Raw genomic sequence first — 21546 nt, forward strand, 5'->3', positions numbered from 1 at the left:
AGTGCATCGTAATCATGCGCGTTGTCAGTCAGCTGTTTATTTACATATTGCCGTATGATGTTAGTTTGTGTTTGCGTTGACTTCGCGAGCGGCAGCACGCGCGCAGTCTGTGTGGAGTTGCACAACAGATTGTAAGATGTTTGCTGAAGATGCTTGCGAAGAGCTTTGCGCTATTAGCAAAGACTCACATGTGTGAGTTTCACAAACAGGAAGAGTGCATCACATGCTCTGTCAAATCTATGATAAAGCACAATATATGCTCATAGATATATATATTTTGTTAATTAATGCATTCACGTTTTTATTGCGGAGTGACTCTGGATCAAGGATGGTAGCGTGTCTCGAACCTCAAGTCATACTTTAACTTTTAAAAACAGGCAAGTCTTCTTTATATATATTTTTTTCTTTTTTAAGTTAGAACTTATGCAAATATATTTCCATTTCAAGTTATGTTTGACATGTGCGGTGCATCTGGATTTTATGATTTATTAGTGTTAAAGAAGAGAGAGATATGTACTGTATATATTATACTAATTTATATATGATATAAATTAGTTTTATATATTTGATGGTTTTATGTATTTTTATTATTCCTGCTTTGCATATTTTATTTCTGAACTCTCATTTAATTAAGTGATAAACCCACATCCTGATGAAGGTCTCCAGTATTCGCATGTAAATAAACTGAAAGATTCAGTGTATCTTCTATAGCCTACCTTTCTGAATGGTTTGCTACTTTTATCGTTTTAAGTGTCAGTTCCCAGAAAGTTCCTCCAACAGATATGAAGCAATCAGATGAAGACAGGTTGATCAAGTTGAACAATCCCGGTGATGTTTCGCTCAGACGAGTTTGTATATCAAGTCTTAAGAGGTCCAGAAAGTCACATGACAGTACAAATCGACTTTACTGCTGTACGCTACGAGTTTATCTTCCATAAGCTCCTTCAAGCCATTGACAGCCTAATAGGCAAACAACTTTGTGTTCTTTCCAGGAAATGATTGACAGCTTTTGGAATCTGATGCATTCAGCTGGTCTTGGAAACACTAATGCGCATGATTTCTAACCTGTTTTATTCAGTTCAGTTGTGGTTTAGACCTGGTTTGACTCTTAAACGTATATATTACACGTTTCTTTTAGCGTACTGACCTAAATTCAGCACAGAGAAAGCTTTATGGTTTGCGTTAAAAGTGGCATTGCCAATCTGCATACCAAGACATTTTTCCTGTTTGGTTGCTTCAGTGGCCGACATATTAACCCTGTAAAGCCTGACATATGAAATAATAATATTCAGTGTTTTTTGAAGTGGAACAGTTTATTGAAACTTTAGGCAGAATCTAAAAGTTTCATATGTGTTTTCGCTGAGTATCTTTCATAGGCTTTTATGGCTCATATCACTATGAGGATGTGGACCTCATACTTGAGGGAGAAAAAAACATTGCATTTGCTGTAGTTGCTGAGGTTTATGTGGCCAAAATGGTACGATGAGATTCTGATAGCTAATGTAAATCAACGAGATCTTAATAACAGACTACTTACATCTAGCGCTGTCAAACGATTAATCGCATCCAAAATAAAAGTTTTTGTTTATATGTGTGTGTGTGTGTGTGTGTGTGTAGGCTACTGTGTATATTTATTATGTATATGTAAATACACACTCAGACAGTATATATTTTGAAAATATTTACATGTATATATTCATATTTATATACAAATATAACATTTTTCTTGAATATATGCATGCATGTGTGTGTATTTATATATACATAATAAATATACACAGTATATACACGCATATGAAGAGTTTATTTGCAAAAACAGATAACTCTAAAATGTTCAAAAATCATGTTTTTTATTATGTTATCATGTTTTTATTGTGATAGTTAGCTAACTTTAACCTAATCAAAATAACCCAACTGCAGTTTGATTGAGATTAATTGGATTGCATAATGAAAAAAACATGATTTTTGAAAATTGTTAAAAACGGAGTTATCTGTTCTTGCAAATGAACTCTTCATATATTATGTAAACAAAAACTTTTATTTTGGATGCGATTAATCACGATTAATCGTTTGACAGCACTAAAACACAAATAAATATCATTTGTCACTATATATTTCGTGATATTCAAATGCTTAGTTTTATATGATCAAAGCTCTGTCAGGATTTATTGTGAGGGGAAAAACATAATTCAATGCAATACAAAGATGACTGAGAGATTAAATATTTCTCAAAAACATGATGTATATTCGATACTCGCATTTTAACATGATTTTTCTAAAATGGATAATCAGGTAAACCTAAGTTGCTTCAGTCCAGCGAGTGTTCATTTTGAAATACTGTTAACAGTATATAAGTTTCTCTTACAATATAAAAATCAGAAAAGATTTCACCGCAAAAAGACACATATATCATGAGCTGAAAGAAGTTTTCAGAATGGGCATTTTTAGAAAAGGCCTTTTATTCACTGAAAAAGTATAAACGATCAGTCACATGGCAGAAGGCATGTAGTTTTGATCATGTTGATAACTTATCGAATACGATACACTAGGCTTTATAGGGTTAACCTGTTAAGGATTTATTATATTGTCAGGTTTTCTTTGGTGCTTTTTTGACAAGATCTTTATTATAAGGGCATTTCTGATGACATCTCTAAAGGTTCTGCTCTGTTCATGGCTTTTAAATGAAAATGAATCAAAGCAGAGTCATGTGACGCTCATAGTTTTCCTCCAGTTTAAACAAGGAAATCACATGGCAGATGTCTCAAAGAATTCGCCTTCATTTGTTTCCTGGAAGATTCAATGCCTTTTAGATACACTGCACTTACTCTGTTACTCAGGACTGATTTTTGGTTTGTAATGCTTTTTTTGTTTTGTTGGTGAAGTCATGGAGGAGCTGGATCCAGAGGAGCAGTTCCTCAGGGATGCCAGAAACGGGAACATAGAAGGGATCCAGAAGCTTTTGATGTCCAAGATAAAGGAGGAGGCCAAAATCGACATCAACTGCAAGGGTAGAACACGTCATTAGGTTTCTATTGACCATTCGTATGTTTCTAGACATATTGGAGTACTTCTAACAGCATTACATTGTTTCAGGCAAGAGCAAATCTAATCATGGCTGGACTCCTCTTCATCTGGCCTGCTACTTTGGACACAAGGATGTTGTTGAGGCCCTACTGAAGGTATTGATCGTCTCAGCGTTTTATGTTCTCATACATGTGTACATTGGTGTGTTTCTGAGTAGAATTTGTGCTCAGTATATTAATGTCTAGTTTTAGCTCATCTGTGTATCTTACAGGCTGGAGCAGATGCCAATTTACCAAATAATGTCGGAGATACGCCTCTCCATAAAGCAGCATTCACTGGGAGAAAAGTATGTATCGTATATGTTCATGCACTGAGACTATAGATATTAGCTTGAGACAGACTGATACACAGTTTGAATTTTCATTTTTTACCTAAAGTTTTGTTTTTAAGTATTGGATTTACAGATTTTTGCAAACTTTGTTATGATAATTATTATTAATTAAATGATTTTTAGTAATCATAAATGATAGATTTTACTGTTAATTTAAAAAATATATTAATAATATTTTAAGACATTTTATAATATTAAAATATATTTGAATTTCTTATTAAATGTATATTATCATTTAATAATTAAAATAATTAATAAAAAATAAATAATTAGTAACGTTTTGATTTGATTAAATACATTGAATACATAATACATTGAATATATTAATCTATATTAAATATATGTTATTTAATTCAATATTAAGTTTTTATTTGAATACATTTTAATAACATTAATAAAGCATTTTAGATATTGTAATAATATATTATTTAATATATTAATAACATATAATGTATTATTTTAAATTGTAGTTTAATAATTATATTTTAAGAAATGTTAGAATAAATTTTGAAAAGAAAATTATAATTGAATAAAAAGAAAAGAAAGAAATATATATATGATTATAATATTTTAACAAATGTTAAAATACATTTTTATTTCATAATGATATTTCCCCATTTTAAATTCTTATTATCCAATGAAAGGTTAGATTTTTGTGAATTTTTAAAATAAAAGATCAAAAGGATTAACAATGCAGATTTATTTTCACAGCCTTTGATCATATTACCAAGGGTGCAGATATTTTTGGCCGTGACTGTGTATATATATATATATATATATATATATATATATATATATACACACACACACACACACACATATATATATATATATATATATATATAAATAAATAATAAGAGTTTATTTGCAAAAACAGATAACTCCATCTTTATTAATTTTCATAAATCTGTAAATGTATACTATTTTATTTGTTACATTTTATGAAACACTTTAATTATACTATTTGATTACTCTATTATTATTATTATTATCATTATTATTATCATTATTATTGTATTATAAATCAGTTCTGCACATTGGCTTATCAGTTTATTTCAGGCGATCACTAGCATAAGTGGTATACAGCTGAGCCATATTAATGTATACAGCCTCATTTTTCACAAACATAACTACTCACCTGCATGCTGAATATTGATTGGATACTGAAAGCCGAACACTGATTGGACTCTGAATACTAACTGAATGCTGAATGCTGATTTTGCTGTTTAGGAGGTTGTAATGTTGCTTCTTCAGTTCGACGCTTGCGCTTCTGTCATCAACGGAATGGCCCAGATACCTAAAGACATTACCCAGTGTGCTGAGATTAAAAGCATGTTGGAGGGTAAGTGCATGAAATCGTACCGAATGCGTTTTGGATAAAGTCTGCTGAATGATTACTAAATTATTGCCATTCAATTTTTATCTTCTAGCTGCTGAGAGGACTGAAGAGAGGAAACTAGAGGAGCAGCTGCTGGAGGCAGCTCGAGAAGGAGCCATATCTACCCTCACAAGACTGGTAACCTCGCTAACTACTTTGAGGGGCTTTGTTGTTCTACTGTTTCTAAACTACTTTTTTAAACCGTAATATCTGATCTTCTTGTTCCTCATGTAGCTAAACATGAAGAAACCCCCGAACATAAATTGCACGGACTTGTTGGGAAACACACCACTGCATTGCGCCGCTTACAGAGGCCAGAAACAGTGTGCCGTCAAACTCCTGCAGTACAAGGCCAACCCCAACATCAAGAACAAAATCGGTAATGAGCTCCACCTTACTGTAGCCTCTTTTTTTTTTAAAGCATTCAACACTGTTGCGTTTTTCGCCAGGTCAATATTTTCTCAATTTGCTGTACAACAGAACAAAATAACAGTGCATGATTTTTTTTTATATTTGAATGACCTCAAATATTGTGGTCGCCTGAAACATGCTGATGTTAATTTTTGCATTTTGTTTCTCATTTGTTTTCAGATCAGACTGTTTTTGATTTGGCTAACGATGCAGAAATGAAGCAGATCATTACTGGAAATGTTATGAAAGTAGGTTAACTTATCTGGACATTTCTGATGTCACAAATTTATGCAAATATATGTATTTTAAAAAAAAAAAACCTTGTCTATCACCATATCATATCATAACACTGATATATTGCTCATGTTACACTATTTACAGTGGTGTGCCTTTTTTTGAATTTTGTTTCGTTTTTACAACACTGATTTCTGTAGGGCTTGACGCGACATGTTAAAATGTTCGAGGGGCCTCTTTGGAAGGTATGTTTTATCGAAATCTGTAACTATAGTATGCATGTTTGAAAATAATTTTTTATTTATTTTTTTCTTTATTTGTTTTTTATTCTGTATTTCAATTTCCTTTTTTATTTTTATTGCAGAGTTCAAGGTTTTTCGGCTGGCGCTCCTACTGGGTAGTGCTTCAGGATGGAGTCTTGTCATGGTACCCTAAACAGTGAGTATCCGCCTCTATTCCAAAAATGTGATGCTCTAATTAAAAAAAAATCATATTATATAATAGAATTTAATGATAGTAAAATGTACAGAAATAAATATTTTAAAACTTCAATTTTAATTGTAATTGTTTTCATATGTGAAGAAATAAATACTGTAAAATTGTAAATTTACAATATTTTTCAACTCATCAAGGTCATAATATATAATAAAATGTAATGATAGGAAAATTGCTTAAAGACTCATTTTGGAAAATCAAACAAAGTTTAATTTAATCATTTCAATTCATTTTCATCATTTTTTATTTCAATGTCATAATATATGATGATGTAACGATAGCAAAATTTCTGAAATTAAAGTCTTATTTTGGAGTATTTTAAGAAATAAATATTTGAAATTTGTAATTTTTATTGTAATGTTGCTTCCTTATATTCAATTCAATTCAAGTTTATTTGTATAGCGCTTTTCACGATACCAGTCATTGCAAAGCAGCTTTACAGAAAATATTAAGTTTCTACATTACATTTAGGAGTAGGTTATTAGTGGTGACTATGGCAGAAATGTACAGTAAGAATCATGCAGTTAGTTACAAATTACACGTAATCAAACAGACGGTGAACACTACTGCAATGATTATATGCTGCGATTAAACATTGCGATTTTCATAAAATGTAATGATAGCAAAAATGCTTAAATTAAAAACTTATTTTTCTTTGAAAACTATTTTTTATTGTAATATTTCATCTTTTTCAACTCCATTTCGTATAATAAAATATAATTACAGTAAAATGAAAGTTATTTAGCAAACTTTCAAAGAAATAAATGTGAAAACTGTAATTTTTATTGTAAAGTTTTATCCTTTTTTAAATCCTTTTCAAGTTCATAACGTAATAAAATGTAATAAAAAATAACTAGCTAAAATAAAAGACTTAATTTTGCAAAATCTGAAAAAAAAAAAAAAAAAAAACTTGAAAACTGTCATTTTTATTGTAGTGTTCCATCCTTATATTAACTCAAGGTCATAATATGTAATAAAATTTAATGATAGCAAAATTGCTTAAATTAGAAACGTATTTTCTTTGAAAGCTAATTTTTATTGTAATATTTCATCCTTTTTTAACTCCGTTTCATATAATAAAATATAATTACAGTAAAATTTCTGAAATTAAAGAATTATTTAGCAAAATTCAAAGAAATAAATATGTGAAAAAGTTTTATCCTTTTTTAAACCGTCAAGGTCATAATATGTAATAAAATTTAATGATAAACAAATTGCTAAAATTAAAGACTTATTTTGCAAAATTTGAATTGTTTTTATTGTAGTGCAACTCATCAAGGTCATTATATATAATACTTTATAATGGTACCAAAATTACTTAAAAACTTATTTTGCAAAATTTGCAGAAATAAATATTTGGAAACTGTAATTTTTTAGTAACTTTTCATTATTTTTTTAACTCATCAAGGTCAGATGCAGATTCAAACGCACACCGGCAAGGTTGCAAACAGCTAACACAAGCACAGTGCATGGTAAGATTCATTTGATGAAATGAATAGAAATGAATAAGATGCTGATTCATGTTTTGTGGGATTGTTAACAGGATTTCCCAAACTGCTCTTCTTTCCAACTGTCAGATTAAAGCGAAAGATAAAAGCTATTTCACGATCAAGTGCTTTGACGACAGTGTTCACCATTTTAAAGTGTCACAGAAGAACAGCCCCGAAGCCACCAGAAAAGTGAGATTCCTTTCAGCTCTGTTGTATAGTCCAGACCGGAGTGTGTTATGTACGTTTGTGTGAATGTGTGTTATTTTTCAGAGGTGGCTGGAGGCCATAGAGGAACATTCAGCCTTCAGCACTCATTACTGCTCACAAGACCCAGACAGCGAGGAAGAGGAAGACAACGTTGTGTCTGTACATGAGCTTTCTGACTCCCTTCAGGTGAGAAATGATATCTGCATCTTGAAGTCGTATCTTGACAATCACGTCAGCTGATAAAATGCACATGGTCCATAAAGAAGACTGGTACATAAAGAATACCTTTCTTCTTTATGTAGCTGTTAATCATGTGACAAATTTATCTATAAGCAGAAAAAGGTTGTATTATTTACAAAAACAATTACAAAGACAAATACTGGCAGAAAAAAAAGTTGAAGAAATCCATATTTGAAAATGTAATTTTTATTGTAATGTTTGGAGAAAAAAAATATACGTGTGTGTGTGTGTATGTGTATATATGTGTGTGTGTATATATATATATACTATGCAAGAAACATCTCATGGATGCCCTGGGACGCATCCTCAGTGATGTACCCTGGGATCATTGGGTGTTTCGGGTCTCGCAACATCATACACCCTCGCCCAGGCGACCCAGCCGGGGTTGATCAAGCCCCGACTTGCGTCCCAGTAGCAGTCCACGGATCAGCCCTCTTAATCCAAAGCCACCTTGTGGCCTTCTCTGCGGCTTCGCTTGCAGATTGAATTGCCCTCTTCTTAGCCACCCCTGTAACGCCCAAACGACTGAGGACTTTGCAAAATGAACGTCCTGCAAAGCCTCTACAGCCGACTTCTATAGGCTCTTAGAAGGTTCTCCAGCAGAAGGTTCTCCTCCACCAGTTCCTGGTACTTAACACGTTTCCTCTCATTTGCTTCCTCAATCCGCTCTTCCCAGGGAACTGTAAGTTCCAGCATGATCAGCTGTTTTGAAACCTCGGAGGTAACTATCATGTCTGGGCGGAGGCTTGTTGTTGCAATGTGCTGAGGAAACCTCAGCTGTTTTCCCAGGTCGACCTGCAGCTGCCAGTCCGAGGCTTTGTGGAGGAGGCCTGTTGTTAATTGTGGGCACGCCCGGGGTTTCTCTCCAGCTTTGATGAAGGGGACTGCCTTTTTTGGAGCATGATGGTGCTTGCTAGTGCTGATGGCTGAGGCTAAGCTCTCCGCAATTGTCTTAAGCACCTGGTCATGGCGCCAACGGTAGCGACCATCAGCCAGAGCCTTTGGGCAGCTGCTGAGGAGATGTTCTAAAGAGCCTCTTCCAGAGCAAAGAAGGCAGGAAGGTGTCTCGCTCTTCCCCCAGACATGGAGGTTCGCTGGGCTTGGCAGGACATCATAGACAGCTTGTACCAAGAAACGGACCCGATAGAAATCTGCCTGCAAGATGTTTGCCCAGGTGATCCTACGCTGCAGTGTACTCTCCCACCTAGTCCACGCTCCCTGCTGCCGTAGTCCCACCGCCCTACTCACTCGCTCTTCCTCCACACCTGCTCGGACCTCTTCCTGAAGTAGATGGTGTCTTTCCTTGCCGCGGGCTTGGCTCACCAGGGTCTTTGGGAAGTAGCCCAAGCCAACTCTGCCTGTTGCCACTGTGCCCACCAATGCCTTTTGTCTCAGGCGTGACTCTGCCACCTCCACTGCTTTCCCAGCCTTCCATTTCCTTCCTGTTCTCACCTCAATGCCGGCTGATGACACCTTGCAGTCCCTGGAGCCCTTGGTGCGTACCACCATAAATTCTTCTGTGAGGCCACTGAAGGGCAGCTGCAGGATGTTACTCGTCCCATACAGTGCAGCGCTGGTAAGACTGCGTGGAAGGCCCAGCCACTTCCGAAGAAAGCCACTGATCTTCCTTTCTAGGGACTCAACTGTTGTCAATGGGACTGCGTATACCAGCAGGGGCCACAAGACTCGGGGCAGGATGGAATGCTGGTAAATCCAAGCTTTAAATCTACCAGGCAGACCGGACTTGTCAACCTTGGTAAGCCAGGCTCCAAGTTCTTTGTTGGACTTCTGGATGGCGGCAGAGTCTTTCAGGCTGGAGTCAAAAAGCTTCCCCAAACTCTTGACAGGTTGCTCCGTGATGGTTGGGATGACAGTTCCTGAGATGGAAAAACGGAACTTGTCAACCACTTTCCCCTTCTTCAGCACCATGGACCTTGACTTTGAGGGCTTAAAACTCATCCTTGCCCAGGTAATGAGTCTCTCAAGTCCTTCTAGGATCCACCTGCTCCCTGGGACCGATGTCGTTGTGATGGTAAGGTCATCCATGTAAGCTCTTATAGGGGGCTGTCGTACGCCTGACTTGGTTAAGGGCCCTCTGCATTCCACCTCGGCTGACTTGACCACCATGTTCATGGCAAGAGCGAAAAGAATAACAGAGATGGTACAGCCTGTTATTATTCCTTTCCCAATGTAATGCCAGTCTGATGTTTCTGACCCTGAAGTGACCCGCATCCTGAAATTATTATAGTAATCAATGTATAAACATACATTGAAAACTTTATAATATATATTACAAACATTTTACAAGTACAGACAATGAGGCTATGTAATCCTAAAATTAAAGTTGAAATAATTTTTTTTATTTTGTTGTTTGGATAATGTGACAGTGTTATCTATGAGGTGAAAAACGTTGTATTGTTTACATAAACGATAACAAAGATGAATACTGGCAGTGAAAACTATTTTTTGTTCATTTTTAAAGAATATTTAAGATTAAAAAGAGTTTGAAAAAATACATACATACAAACATACATGCATAAATATTTATAAAACGTGGACTAAAATACCAGAAATACATTATATTACATTACATTATATGATTTAATTAATATTAATATTATTTGCTGAAAATAATGGCACAACTGTCTACATGAAACTTTGTAGAGACAACACACATATATGTGTATATATTTAAGAAAAATATGTTATGTTTATATATTAAATTTATTTTTAATATAATTTAAATATATATGAATATAAATATATACATGTAAATCTTTGCAAAATATATACACATTATGTAAACAAACACTTATTTTGGATGCGATTAATTGTGATTAATCTTCGCGATTAATATGACTTGAATACTAAAATAAATTAAATTAAAATACAATATAATTAAGTTTTAATTATTTATTTTATTTAATGACAAACATTTTTATTATAATAAAATTATAAAATTATTCAACTTTTTATGCACCATAAAAATGAACTATAAATAGACAGTGTTATGTCTCATGCTCAAATATTTCTGCAGTTCAAAGGAAAATGAGTTCTGACTTCCCTTTTTGCTCTAGTCTAACCACAGGAAGTGGTAAAGTTGATTAACCCTGACCCTTTCTTACACTCTTAGCCTTTCTCTTTCACAGTATCCTTTTTTATTTCTATGTGTTTTCTTGTTCCTCTTTTGTTTTGCAGCGGGCCGAGGCATGCCATCAGAGACTGGAGACAGAGATGTTGGCCCTCCTGTCCATGGTGAAAGAAGATGGCCTGGCGGAACGTAAGAACTTAAATCATCCGCTGCATCTGATTGGCCAAAACCACATATGCAGATCTGCTAAGCCACAGTGCATTTTTATATTCTTGCAGGATTCCCTGCGACAGTCGTTCAGAAGCTGAAGGAGGTCTGTGAAGCCTCCAGTGAAACCTGCTCCTCACTGCACCAGTGTCTGGGGCTTTTTTCCAAACAGGAAGGAGTATGTACCCATTTCACTGAACACATCCATTGCTATAAAGCTACTTGAAGAGGTTATTATAAGCACCTGCTAAAAACTAAGCCCTGGCACAGTGTTTAACGCATTTGTAAAAAAACATTTTTTTTTTATAGCCTCGGTGCTCACTTTGACTACACAGGTTCGACTTTGGCTGCAACATGATCACTCCTTCTAACAATTTTATGTCCCCATTTCCTATATTTGTTAAATAAAGAGGCTAAAACCCCCAAAATAACTTCATAAAATCATAGTTAATGATCACAAATACATGGAAAGTATAAAATATGTCTTTATATAGTGGATTTTAAAGTATGTGTCTGTTTTTTCAGGCACGCAGTTTGAAACTGGAGCAGGAAGTGGAGAAGAATAAAATCCTGTCGGAGGCTCTGCAGACGCTGGCCACTGAACATCATGAGCTGGAGCAGTCGGTGGTCAATGGATCGTCGCCCCGCAGTGTCCTCAGCGAAGACGAGTTCTACGATGCTGTGTCCGGTTCGTATGCTTTAGAGTAACACAGCAAAACATTCAATCACTTCAGTTCAAAAGTTTGGGGTCGGTTTTTGAAATGCTTTGAAATTACTTTTATTCAGCAAGGGTGTATTAAATCGATCAAAAGTGACAGTAAAGACATCTATAATCTTACAAAGGTTTTGTATTTCAAATAAATACTGTTCTTTTGAACTTTCTATTCCTCAAACAATCCTGAAGAAAATGTAGTTTCCACAAAAATATTAAGCAGCAAAACTGTCAACAGTAATAATAAGAAATGTTATTAAATCAGCATATTAGAATGATTTCTGAAGGATCATGTGACACTGAAGACTAGCGTAATGATGCTGAAAATTTTGTTTTCCATTGAAAATTACATTTTAAAATATATTTAAATAGAAACCAGTTCTTTTGAATTGCAATAATATTTCACAATATTACTGATTTTACTGTATTTTTTACTTAATAAATGTGAGCTTAAGAGACGTCTTTCAAAAATATTTAATAACAGTAGTGTACTTTGTCATCTAACACTTAGCCTACTTAAAATTAATCTTTAAAAACGCAAATAAATTAATAAGACTGTTGTAACATTTCATCTTTCACAAATCTTTTTTTTTTTTCCAAATCTTTTACGTTGTTGTGATGGCACAATGTATGTATTATTATAAACTTATAATGCTTTTAAGTTAAACTTGTGTATGTTTTTAAGTTGTGTGAAGTGTACAATATTTTAAAATCAGCCATGACATTATAAATAATTATTGACAATTACCCCAGAACACTTTGAATAATTACACTGAAGTATTTTGCCAAATATCATATTTTATTTGAATTTATTTTACTTTACTCTACTTTACTTTTTTATTTGATTTTTTATTTATGGACTTTGGCCTTTTTAATGTGCAGATACAGTAGTAGAAAGTGAAAGGGTATAATTTAAACATTAGATATAAGTTAAAATGAATAAAGTTAATGTCACATTTACTTGTAGCATTTTAATTATAAAATATACACTACAAATCTCTGTAACGTTTTCAGATGTACATTTTCCCCTATTTTTATCGAATAAAATAGTAGAGTGACAAAAAAATTATTAAGAGGAGAGACGGAAAATGTGATCAGAAAACCACATACTGTAGATCAAATTCAAACCTGTGTTTCCCACATGAGCACCAAGGCTCAACAATGTCACCTTTTAAGTTTTACAAGTATATCAATTTAAGATTATCACATCCTGATTATCATTTTTCGTATGATATCCATGGTGTACAGTATAATTACGGACTAAAAGCCCATGTAAAGCTCATCAGCCATATCAGAGCCTGCAGTGTAATTGCTGTTCCAGTAACAAGTAAATCTTCAGAATGAGCTTCATAAGTATGAGGCACCTTTCTTAGAGACGTGTCCAGTCACTTCCGACTGTGCGGTTCCATTAAACGCCACCTGATCCCCTGCTCAGGTTTCCTGTGAGAGCCTGTTGCCGTCGGCCACTCATTGTCCCTCTAAGCCATGTCTGTTTGCGCTCTGTTGCCGCAGATTCGGACTCTGAGCCCTCGCTGAGCGGTTGTGAGACAGCCGGCCATTCGTACGAAGACGCAGAGGACTTCAAGTCCGAGCTCTACTGCAGCATCTCAAGTAATCTCAGCGGCAGGATGTCCCGGGAAGACCGTCGTGGAGATGAAGAGGACGATGATGAGGTGGCCAGAGTGAACGGAGTGAGGAAGCACAGGTGGGAATAACTAAAACACAAACTATAAACTAGCATACCAACTATTTTGTGCCAGATATTTCTTGCGTAACAACATTGGTTAAATACGTTTTTGAAAATTTGAACGTTAAAAATAGCTAGAAATTCCCAATGCGTTTTAAATAAAAACAAACTTGTACAAATAAACATGCGAGTATAAAAATAAATGATGTCTCAGACGTAACATTCAGCTCTGTTTGGTTTTAAGTGTCACTTTGTTGTTATTTGTCTAGTTTCTTAGACGCAACTTCTCTCTGTTTTGTTTTGGTTTGCACCTTGTGGTAAATAATTTAGCGAGCCGAGGCCAGAAGAGGCGCTCATAATGAAACGGTAAAAGATTGATGAGGTAGCCGAGTTTAACGCCGTAATTTGAACTTTTAAGGCTCGGCATGTTGATTGACGGCCCGTTGACGAATAGTTGACTGACTTTGCAGCCAATTACAGAGAGTTGTTTTTATTTACTGGATAACTGTATTTTATAATACTGTATTTAGAAAATGCAAGTTGATGTTCATTTTATAAATCTATATTTTTATATAATAAAACATATATATTTTTGAGTAAATGCTCATAATCAGATTACAGTTTCTTTATGGATTACAAGATTACAAATTATTTACACAATGACAATAAATTATTCATAATTTATTGATTCTCCCTATTTTTTTTTCCCGTGATGCAGGAATTCACAAACTTTTTGTCAGTCAAACCCCTAAATTAATTAAACTCATCGTTAATATTTCAATAATTGTACAACATATTCACCTAAAATATACCTCATATACCTAAAATGAGTAATCTTGATTACATTACTTAATACGATTTTCAACATGTCATTTGTAATCCGTTACAGCACTGTTTAAAAAAAAAAAAGAAAAAAAAATATATATATATATATATATATATATATATATATATAATATTTGTGTGTGTATGTATGTGTATATATATGAAATACTGTATTTAATTTTTAATATATAAAATATTTTAAAAATAATAAGTGTATATACACACACACACACAATTATTATAATTTAAAAAAAATATTATATATATACATACATGTACTGTTTGTATATTAATACTATATAAAATGCAAAAAAAGCAACAAGTAACCACATCTCTTTATTATTGCGTTTACATTCAGCAGGTACAGCATAAAAAGAGCAGGTTTCTGTGTATCTTGAGCACTTGGAAACTGATCGGGACACTGGCCTTGCTTTGCTGAATAAGATATAAAGCTTCCGTTACCTGACTGATAACGCCAGTCTAGACGTGTTCCGTCTGCATGACAACAGCAGAAACGGTTTCCATGGAAACAACTAGCTCGTTTTTTTGTTAGTGGTTTCTCAATGTAAACAGACATTTTTCAGATGCTGACAAGGCACAGCTCAGTTACCTTTAATTATTCCACAGGACAAGTTTACCAGCACCCATGTTCTCCAGAAATGACTTCAGCATCTGGAGCATACTGAGGAAGTGCATTGGGATGGTGAGCTTTTTACTATCATGTAACCTCTCACTTGCAATTTTACTTTTTCAGTCTTTTTCAGTCAAAACACCTAAATTTAGCACCATGTGTTGATTGATTCCATCTTTCTTTCAGGAGCTGTCTAAGATCACCATGCCTGTTATTTTTAATGAGCCGCTGAGCTTTCTACAAAGACTAACAGAATATATGGAGCACACGTACCTCATCCATCAGGCCAATGCTTTAGAGGACTCTATTGAGAGAATGAAGGTAAAAAAAAGTATATGAACATACAAAACACTTGCATGCCAAAAAGCTATGAAATATGACCAATTAATCTGCCAAATCTCTTTGGCCAGTTTTCACATTTTCTGACTTAAAATTTTTGTTCAATTTGGTTAAATACATTTTTTATAAAATATTTTGTAAAATTGTAAGTAATAAATGTCTAATAAATTTGGTAGGTTTTTTTTTCTTTCATATACTAGTAAATCATTAATTGTTCTATTATTTTATATCATACTATATATTGGTGATCACCTACATTGCCCTGAAATTGGACAAAAACCCATATATACTGATTAATAATTATTACTTATTGTAGTTAAAAATAACTACGATGTCCATGCACCAAAGTTTCCAATTTTATTAACTTTTTATTAGGCTGTTTGACACATTTTATACAGCTATTTCTTGGATTCAAGGATTTCAGAATCCTATCAAATTGCTTCTTTTAGCTGCCTGGGTGAAAACCAGTCTAAGCTGTCGTTTTCTAATGTGTATTTTCTAAGTAAACGAATACATGTGTTTTCTATCCAGTGTGTGGCCGCGTTTGCCGTATCAGCCGTGGCGTCTCAGTGGGAAAGGACGGGTAAACCCTTCAACCCCCTGCTAGGAGAAACATACGAGTTAGTCAGGTAAGAGATTCAGACCCTAGCTGAATGCTAATTTGTTAGCCTTGACGTTAGCATTAAGGTGTGGTCACATTTATTGATGTTTGGTTAATGTTTGTAGGCGAAATCCAGTCATTTCAATAGTAATTCAGCCGATTGTGATTTTCATGTGAGGGGCAATAGATTTACCCACACAGATTTCGCATCGGATTCAAGTCAGCCATGTGAATTGCACGTTGACCAACAAATGTTTGGTTTGAAAGCGACTTCTGTGTGAGCTGTGCTTCATGCAGCGCTACACTATTGACAATGGACCTTTTTGCCTTTAGAATTTTGCTAATGTGACTGCATCTTTAACCCTATGGTACTGCTCGTGGCACATTTGTTTTGTTTTTCAATGAGATGAATGTACTATATATTAGTTTGAATGTTTTATATATATATATATATATATATATATATATATATATATATATATATATATATATATATATATATATATTTTATAGGATTTTATGGTACAAAATTATATTTATGGATTAGTTGTGATCTATTTATTACCTGTTACCACTTTTTGAGCCATATACCTGAAAATGAAATTTTCAACTTATAAACTGTCAGAAATCTTGAATGCTTTGGAGCACAGACTTAGTTTTGGCTGTAAAAAAAAAAAAAAAAAAAAAAAAGTTGAAGTGAAACTAAAAGAAAAAAAAATACAAGTTTAATCTAAACAAGTTCCAAATTTGAGGTTGATATCTCAAAAAATTAAGTTTCAGTAGGATTTAGTTTGTGCGCAGTACCAAACGTTTCCACTAGATGACATTCGCTTCCTATTCGTTTCCAATGCAGTCATTTTTGACCATGAACACTACAAGTGTGACAACTTTTTTCATTTCTTTTCAAATCATGTCCATGACTTTTTTTATGTTCACATAGCAAATGCCAAAACCTTTACCAAGTTTCATACCATTCATATAAAGTAATTCTTCTTCTAAACAAAAAAAAAAAAACACATAGAATTTTTCAAACAGCGTCAGAGGGTTAATGTTAGCAGTTGAAATGTTTTGCTTTTTTGAATGTTAATTTGTTAGCATTTAGCATTGCAAATGTGCTTTTTCAGTCAATCTATCAATGTGTTGTGCTCTTGGGGATAGTTACCATGTTTTTTCCTCAACCTTCAGGGATGATCTTGGTTTCCGGCTGATTTCAGAACAAGTGAGCCACCATCCTCCCGTCAGCGCCTTTCACGCCGAGGGTTTGGAGAAGGACTTTGTGTTTCATGGCTCCATCTACCCCAAACTGAAGTTCTGGGGCAAAAGTGTGGAGGCCGAACCCAAGGGCATCATCACTCTAGAACTTCCCAAGTAAGCGTCTGTTCTTGGTGTGAAGACGCTTTATTAATATCCACACATTGTTTTGTGTGGTTTCAGTTGTTCCTATCCATTATTCGTAAATTTAGAATACATTTTAGCATGAAAGTCATTGGTGAATCATGATTTATGAAAATGTTAGTACACAGATTTGCTGTTTATTCCCATTGTTTGAGACCCATTGTCTAATAATAAACTCGTTGCAGGCATAATGAGGCATACACATGGATGAACCCAACGTGTTGTGTGCACAACATCATCGTGGGACAGCTGTGGATCGAACAGTATGGCAATGTGGAGGTCATCAACCACAGGTGTCAACAAGACACTGTAAATGTACTAGTTCTGGTTAAACTTAACAAACTTTACTAATTGCTTCCCTTTTGATTTATATTTGCCAACAGAACTGGTGAAAAATGCTGTTTAAGTTTCAAACCATGTGGCCTTTTTGGGAAAGAATTACATAAGGTTGAAGGCTACATCCTGGACAAGAGGTCAGCGGTTGGAGAGTGATAAATCTTCCTGGCTTCCTGTTGCTGTTTTACATTGATCATTTGTGTATTCCATGCAGCAAAAAGAAAGTGTACAATCTTTATGGGAAATGGACGGAGTGCATGTACATAGTCGACCCAGCTACATTTGAAACTCACAGGAAGAATGATAAGAAAGCATCAGAAGACAAGAAAAGCAGTAAACAGGTGTTTCTGAAAGTTTCCATATAACATTAGTCTAGATACCCGTCAATTATAATGGCTCCAGTCCGACAGGTCTAAAGGAAAGAGATACACTGTACAGTTTATAACAGTTTGCTTGGTGTTTCTCAGTCATCAGACTCAGAAGAAACACCTCAACCAGGTGGAGATTCACTGGAGGTGATCCCAGGAAGTCAGTTGCTCTGGAGAATAGCACCTAGACCAGTCAACTCTGCCCAGGTCTGTTCCAGAACATGAGCTCTGGGAAATCTTGTCCCAGAAAAAATCTGGGTTACAGTGAGGCAATGGAAGTGAATGGCGTGTTAAAATAATTAAATGATTATCAATTTTATTGCAACAAAACTTGAACAAAATGAGCGTTAACAAAAAAAAATGCTATTTTCGTTTAAAGTTATATCCAATTTTATAGCTAATTTTACACTTGTAAACAGTGACAATGCCATAACCCTAAAATTGCAGCTTTACAGCTCAAATAATAAAGAAAAATTAATAGAAATTTTAAAAGAATTCTATAAATTTGTAATGTAATACATTTTTTTTTTTTTTTTAATTAAACATTTACAGTTAATTTGATGAAATCGTATGCTGCAAAAATTGGCTCATTGTAAGTGCATCACCATGACCTCCACTTTTTTTTTTTGGAAGAAACCGCAGGATGATTGGAAATTATTTTTGTAGTAATCAAAATATGCCACGAATGCTGTTGATTTTAGCATCCTTTGAAATCAGAATTTTCTCTATTTTGGTTTTATTTGCATATAAAAAGATGTACAACTTCACTACATTCGCAATGCAGCTCAATGAGCTGGACAAAGAGATTGAAGTGGTCATCCCGAAAACGGACAGCAGACTGAGGCCGGACATTCGAGCCATGGAGAACGGAGACATCGGTATGTGTTTCCATGTACTGCTGGTGCCATTGATGTTGTTGTTGATGATATTTCTAAGCCTTACTTAATATCCTTAGAACTTATAACAAATGAGCTACATTTAAATATTCAGAGGTTGAATAACTTTGTTTTGAACACCGTAGACCTGGCCAGTGAGGAGAAGAAGAGATTGGAGGAGAAACAGAGGGCGGCACGTAAGAACCGCTCTAAGTCAGATGATGAGTGGAAGACGAGGTGCAGAATTATTTTGTATTTTTACATTTCACGGTTTGCTTTTTCAAAAAGTTACTACAATAATACTCAAAAAGCATAATAAATGAATATGAGATCTCTTTCAAACAGTACTTTTTTCATGAACGTTGGAAAATACCAGTAAAAATAACTAGTAACTAAGATGCGCATGTCTAACTGCGTAACAAGTTCTATTATGTTTACTAAATTTGGTCATTTATTTATTAGACCATTTTCATCCATAGCTTAACAGTTATCTACTTAAGTAACTCATTGATGTTTAACAGCACTCTTAGTCCTGGTTCAGTGGTCACTGTCCTTTGCATTTAACCTCATTTTCCCCTTCATTTCTTCTGGCATTATCATCTGTCCTGTGACTTTGCTGTGGTGAGCAGAAACGTCGCCTCGTGCCCCAGGTTTGACGCTTGCTTTGTTGCGCTGTCTTTTGCATTCAACTGTTTCACTCCGGAATAGTAATTTAATTGCCTTGAGTTACTGGGATCTATCCACAGTCTGTAAATATAGCACAAGGATGGGTTGTTTGTGGTAGAAAACTTTTGTAACAGTAGTCACCTACATAATGATATTAAAACATTTGTTTTGTTTAAAGGGGTTCCCCATTATGAGCTTTTAAAGACTACTTAAATTCAATCACGTATGATGGAAAACAACGAGAGAACTTTTAATACTAGTATTACACCAAATGTATGTCTTATCTACAGTCTTTTTGTCACATGTAAATGGAACATAACACCAAAGGAATGTGGTTTTTTTTTTTTTTTTATGTCCCCCTTAGACAATCTATTTTTAATGTGGAATAAGACAATGTAAACAGAGCTCTCTGGCCTTCTACTGCGAGAGCAGGGTGAAACATTACACCTGGTTTAAGTGTTACAGCCAAATGGTCCACCGAGTCTATTCAACAAAGAATAAGATTCTAATGGGGGTCACCGAAATTTTTTTTACGCATGTTTGACTGACCCCAAGAAATTCAACGTGACAAAACTAGAACAATCCCATTATAAATCAATGTTTAACGTGTTTGCCAAACTGAACCTTTTTTTGTTGCCTGAAACAGGTGGTTTCATCAAGGTCCAAATCCACACAACGGCTCTCAGGACTGGCTGTTCTCCAATGGCTACTGGGACCGTGATTATTCTCAAGTACCGGACATCTACTGACCAACAGGAACCTTACATCGATAAATTGTATAATCAAGACTACCCGTAACGTAAATATAAAACTATGCACCCTGGGCTGGTTTGCCAGGTGAACATTTCAAATATCATAAATAATATTCTGTTTCAAGAGAGAACTTTATTTTAAACTCACTGATCTGAATTTAGTTTTACACTGTTTCATATTTTGATGCATATATATATATGCAGTCGAGGGTTTTGGGAACTACAGATTGTGATATATCATGAAGATAATAATCACAAGTTGGGCTTGATAAAGTAATATCAGTGTACTGTATTAGCAATAATGGTTTTGTTTTAGTCTTATGAAAAAGTTTTTTTTTTTTTTTAAAGATTTGTTAACAATGGTAGATTTTGGGTGTCCCCCAAGGCTCAAGTCTGAGTCCGTTTAGTTTTCAGTTCATCGGCTTAAAAGTGAACTTGGCATTTCTTAAGTTGGAACATTCCCACTGTGTTGAGTATGGAATGTGGTATAAAACAACTGGTTGTGAAAATGACTGTTACACATTTGGAATCTAACTTTTTAAAATTCAGAGTTCATATTCTCCACATACAATACAGTATTATGACAGTGTGTCTGTTTCTGCTGCTCTTTCTGTGGTGATGTTGTTTTTTTTTTTTTTGATAGATGCCTCTGGTGTCACTAATATATTGACTAATGTCTTTTGTTATATTATAATATAACAATCTTATTTTAATTATGTATTTATCATGAGTTAATTATTCGTCTATTTTAAAGTATAAAGTTGGTCAGGAACATGAAGCTGTACTGATCACTTCATGCAATCTATTTTTAACCCCATATCAATTTATTTTGTGTGTGTTACATGTTTTTGTGTGTATATTTTCTAGATTTATCTAACAAAATGCCTACAGATGATAAGCAGAATAATTCTGTGCATAAAAGGCATTAAATATTGTATTTAGATTACATCTAAAAAAAATAAAAACCTAAAAAAGAGGTGTATGAACAATTTATGCTATATCAAAAACAAGACAGAAACACTGTTTTTAATCTTGTTTTTATTTATTTATTTATTTTTATATAAACGTGAACATTATAAATTGTGTAAGATGCCCTCATTTATACCTATAAATATGGGCGTTTTAGGACTTTTTCCTTCACCCATTTTTCCCAAACAGGGAAGGTTCTAGTCTCTGTTTATTAAAGAGATC

The 21546-nt window shown here is 34.3% G+C and overlaps 1 protein-coding gene across 1 annotated transcript; it reads left to right on the forward strand.

The window, feature by feature from the left end:
* The first annotated feature begins 22 nt into the window (after positions 1–22).
* On the forward strand, positions 23–20944 carry osbpl1a (oxysterol binding protein-like 1A). The gene is made up of 29 exons (XM_058761395.1): positions 23–377; positions 2883–3008; positions 3094–3179; positions 3296–3370; positions 4646–4757; positions 4846–4931; positions 5028–5172; positions 5385–5452; positions 5639–5683; positions 5803–5876; positions 7342–7405; positions 7511–7612; positions 7694–7816; positions 11069–11150; positions 11240–11346; positions 11694–11856; positions 13393–13585; positions 15020–15095; positions 15210–15344; positions 15894–15991; positions 17149–17331; positions 17544–17651; positions 17742–17831; positions 17909–18035; positions 18162–18269; positions 18817–18940; positions 19084–19174; positions 19567–19587; positions 20250–20944. Exons 2-29 carry the CDS (start codon positions 2885–2887, stop codon positions 20350–20352), a joined length of 2913 nt encoding a protein of 970 aa, XP_058617378.1. The 5' UTR covers positions 23–377; positions 2883–2884; the 3' UTR covers positions 20353–20944.
* The last annotated feature ends 602 nt before the right edge of the window (positions 20945–21546 follow it).

Source organism: Onychostoma macrolepis, chromosome 22 (assembly GCF_012432095.1).
Source record: "Onychostoma macrolepis isolate SWU-2019 chromosome 22, ASM1243209v1, whole genome shotgun sequence".
Taxonomy (NCBI): Eukaryota; Metazoa; Chordata; class Actinopteri; order Cypriniformes; family Cyprinidae; genus Onychostoma; species Onychostoma macrolepis.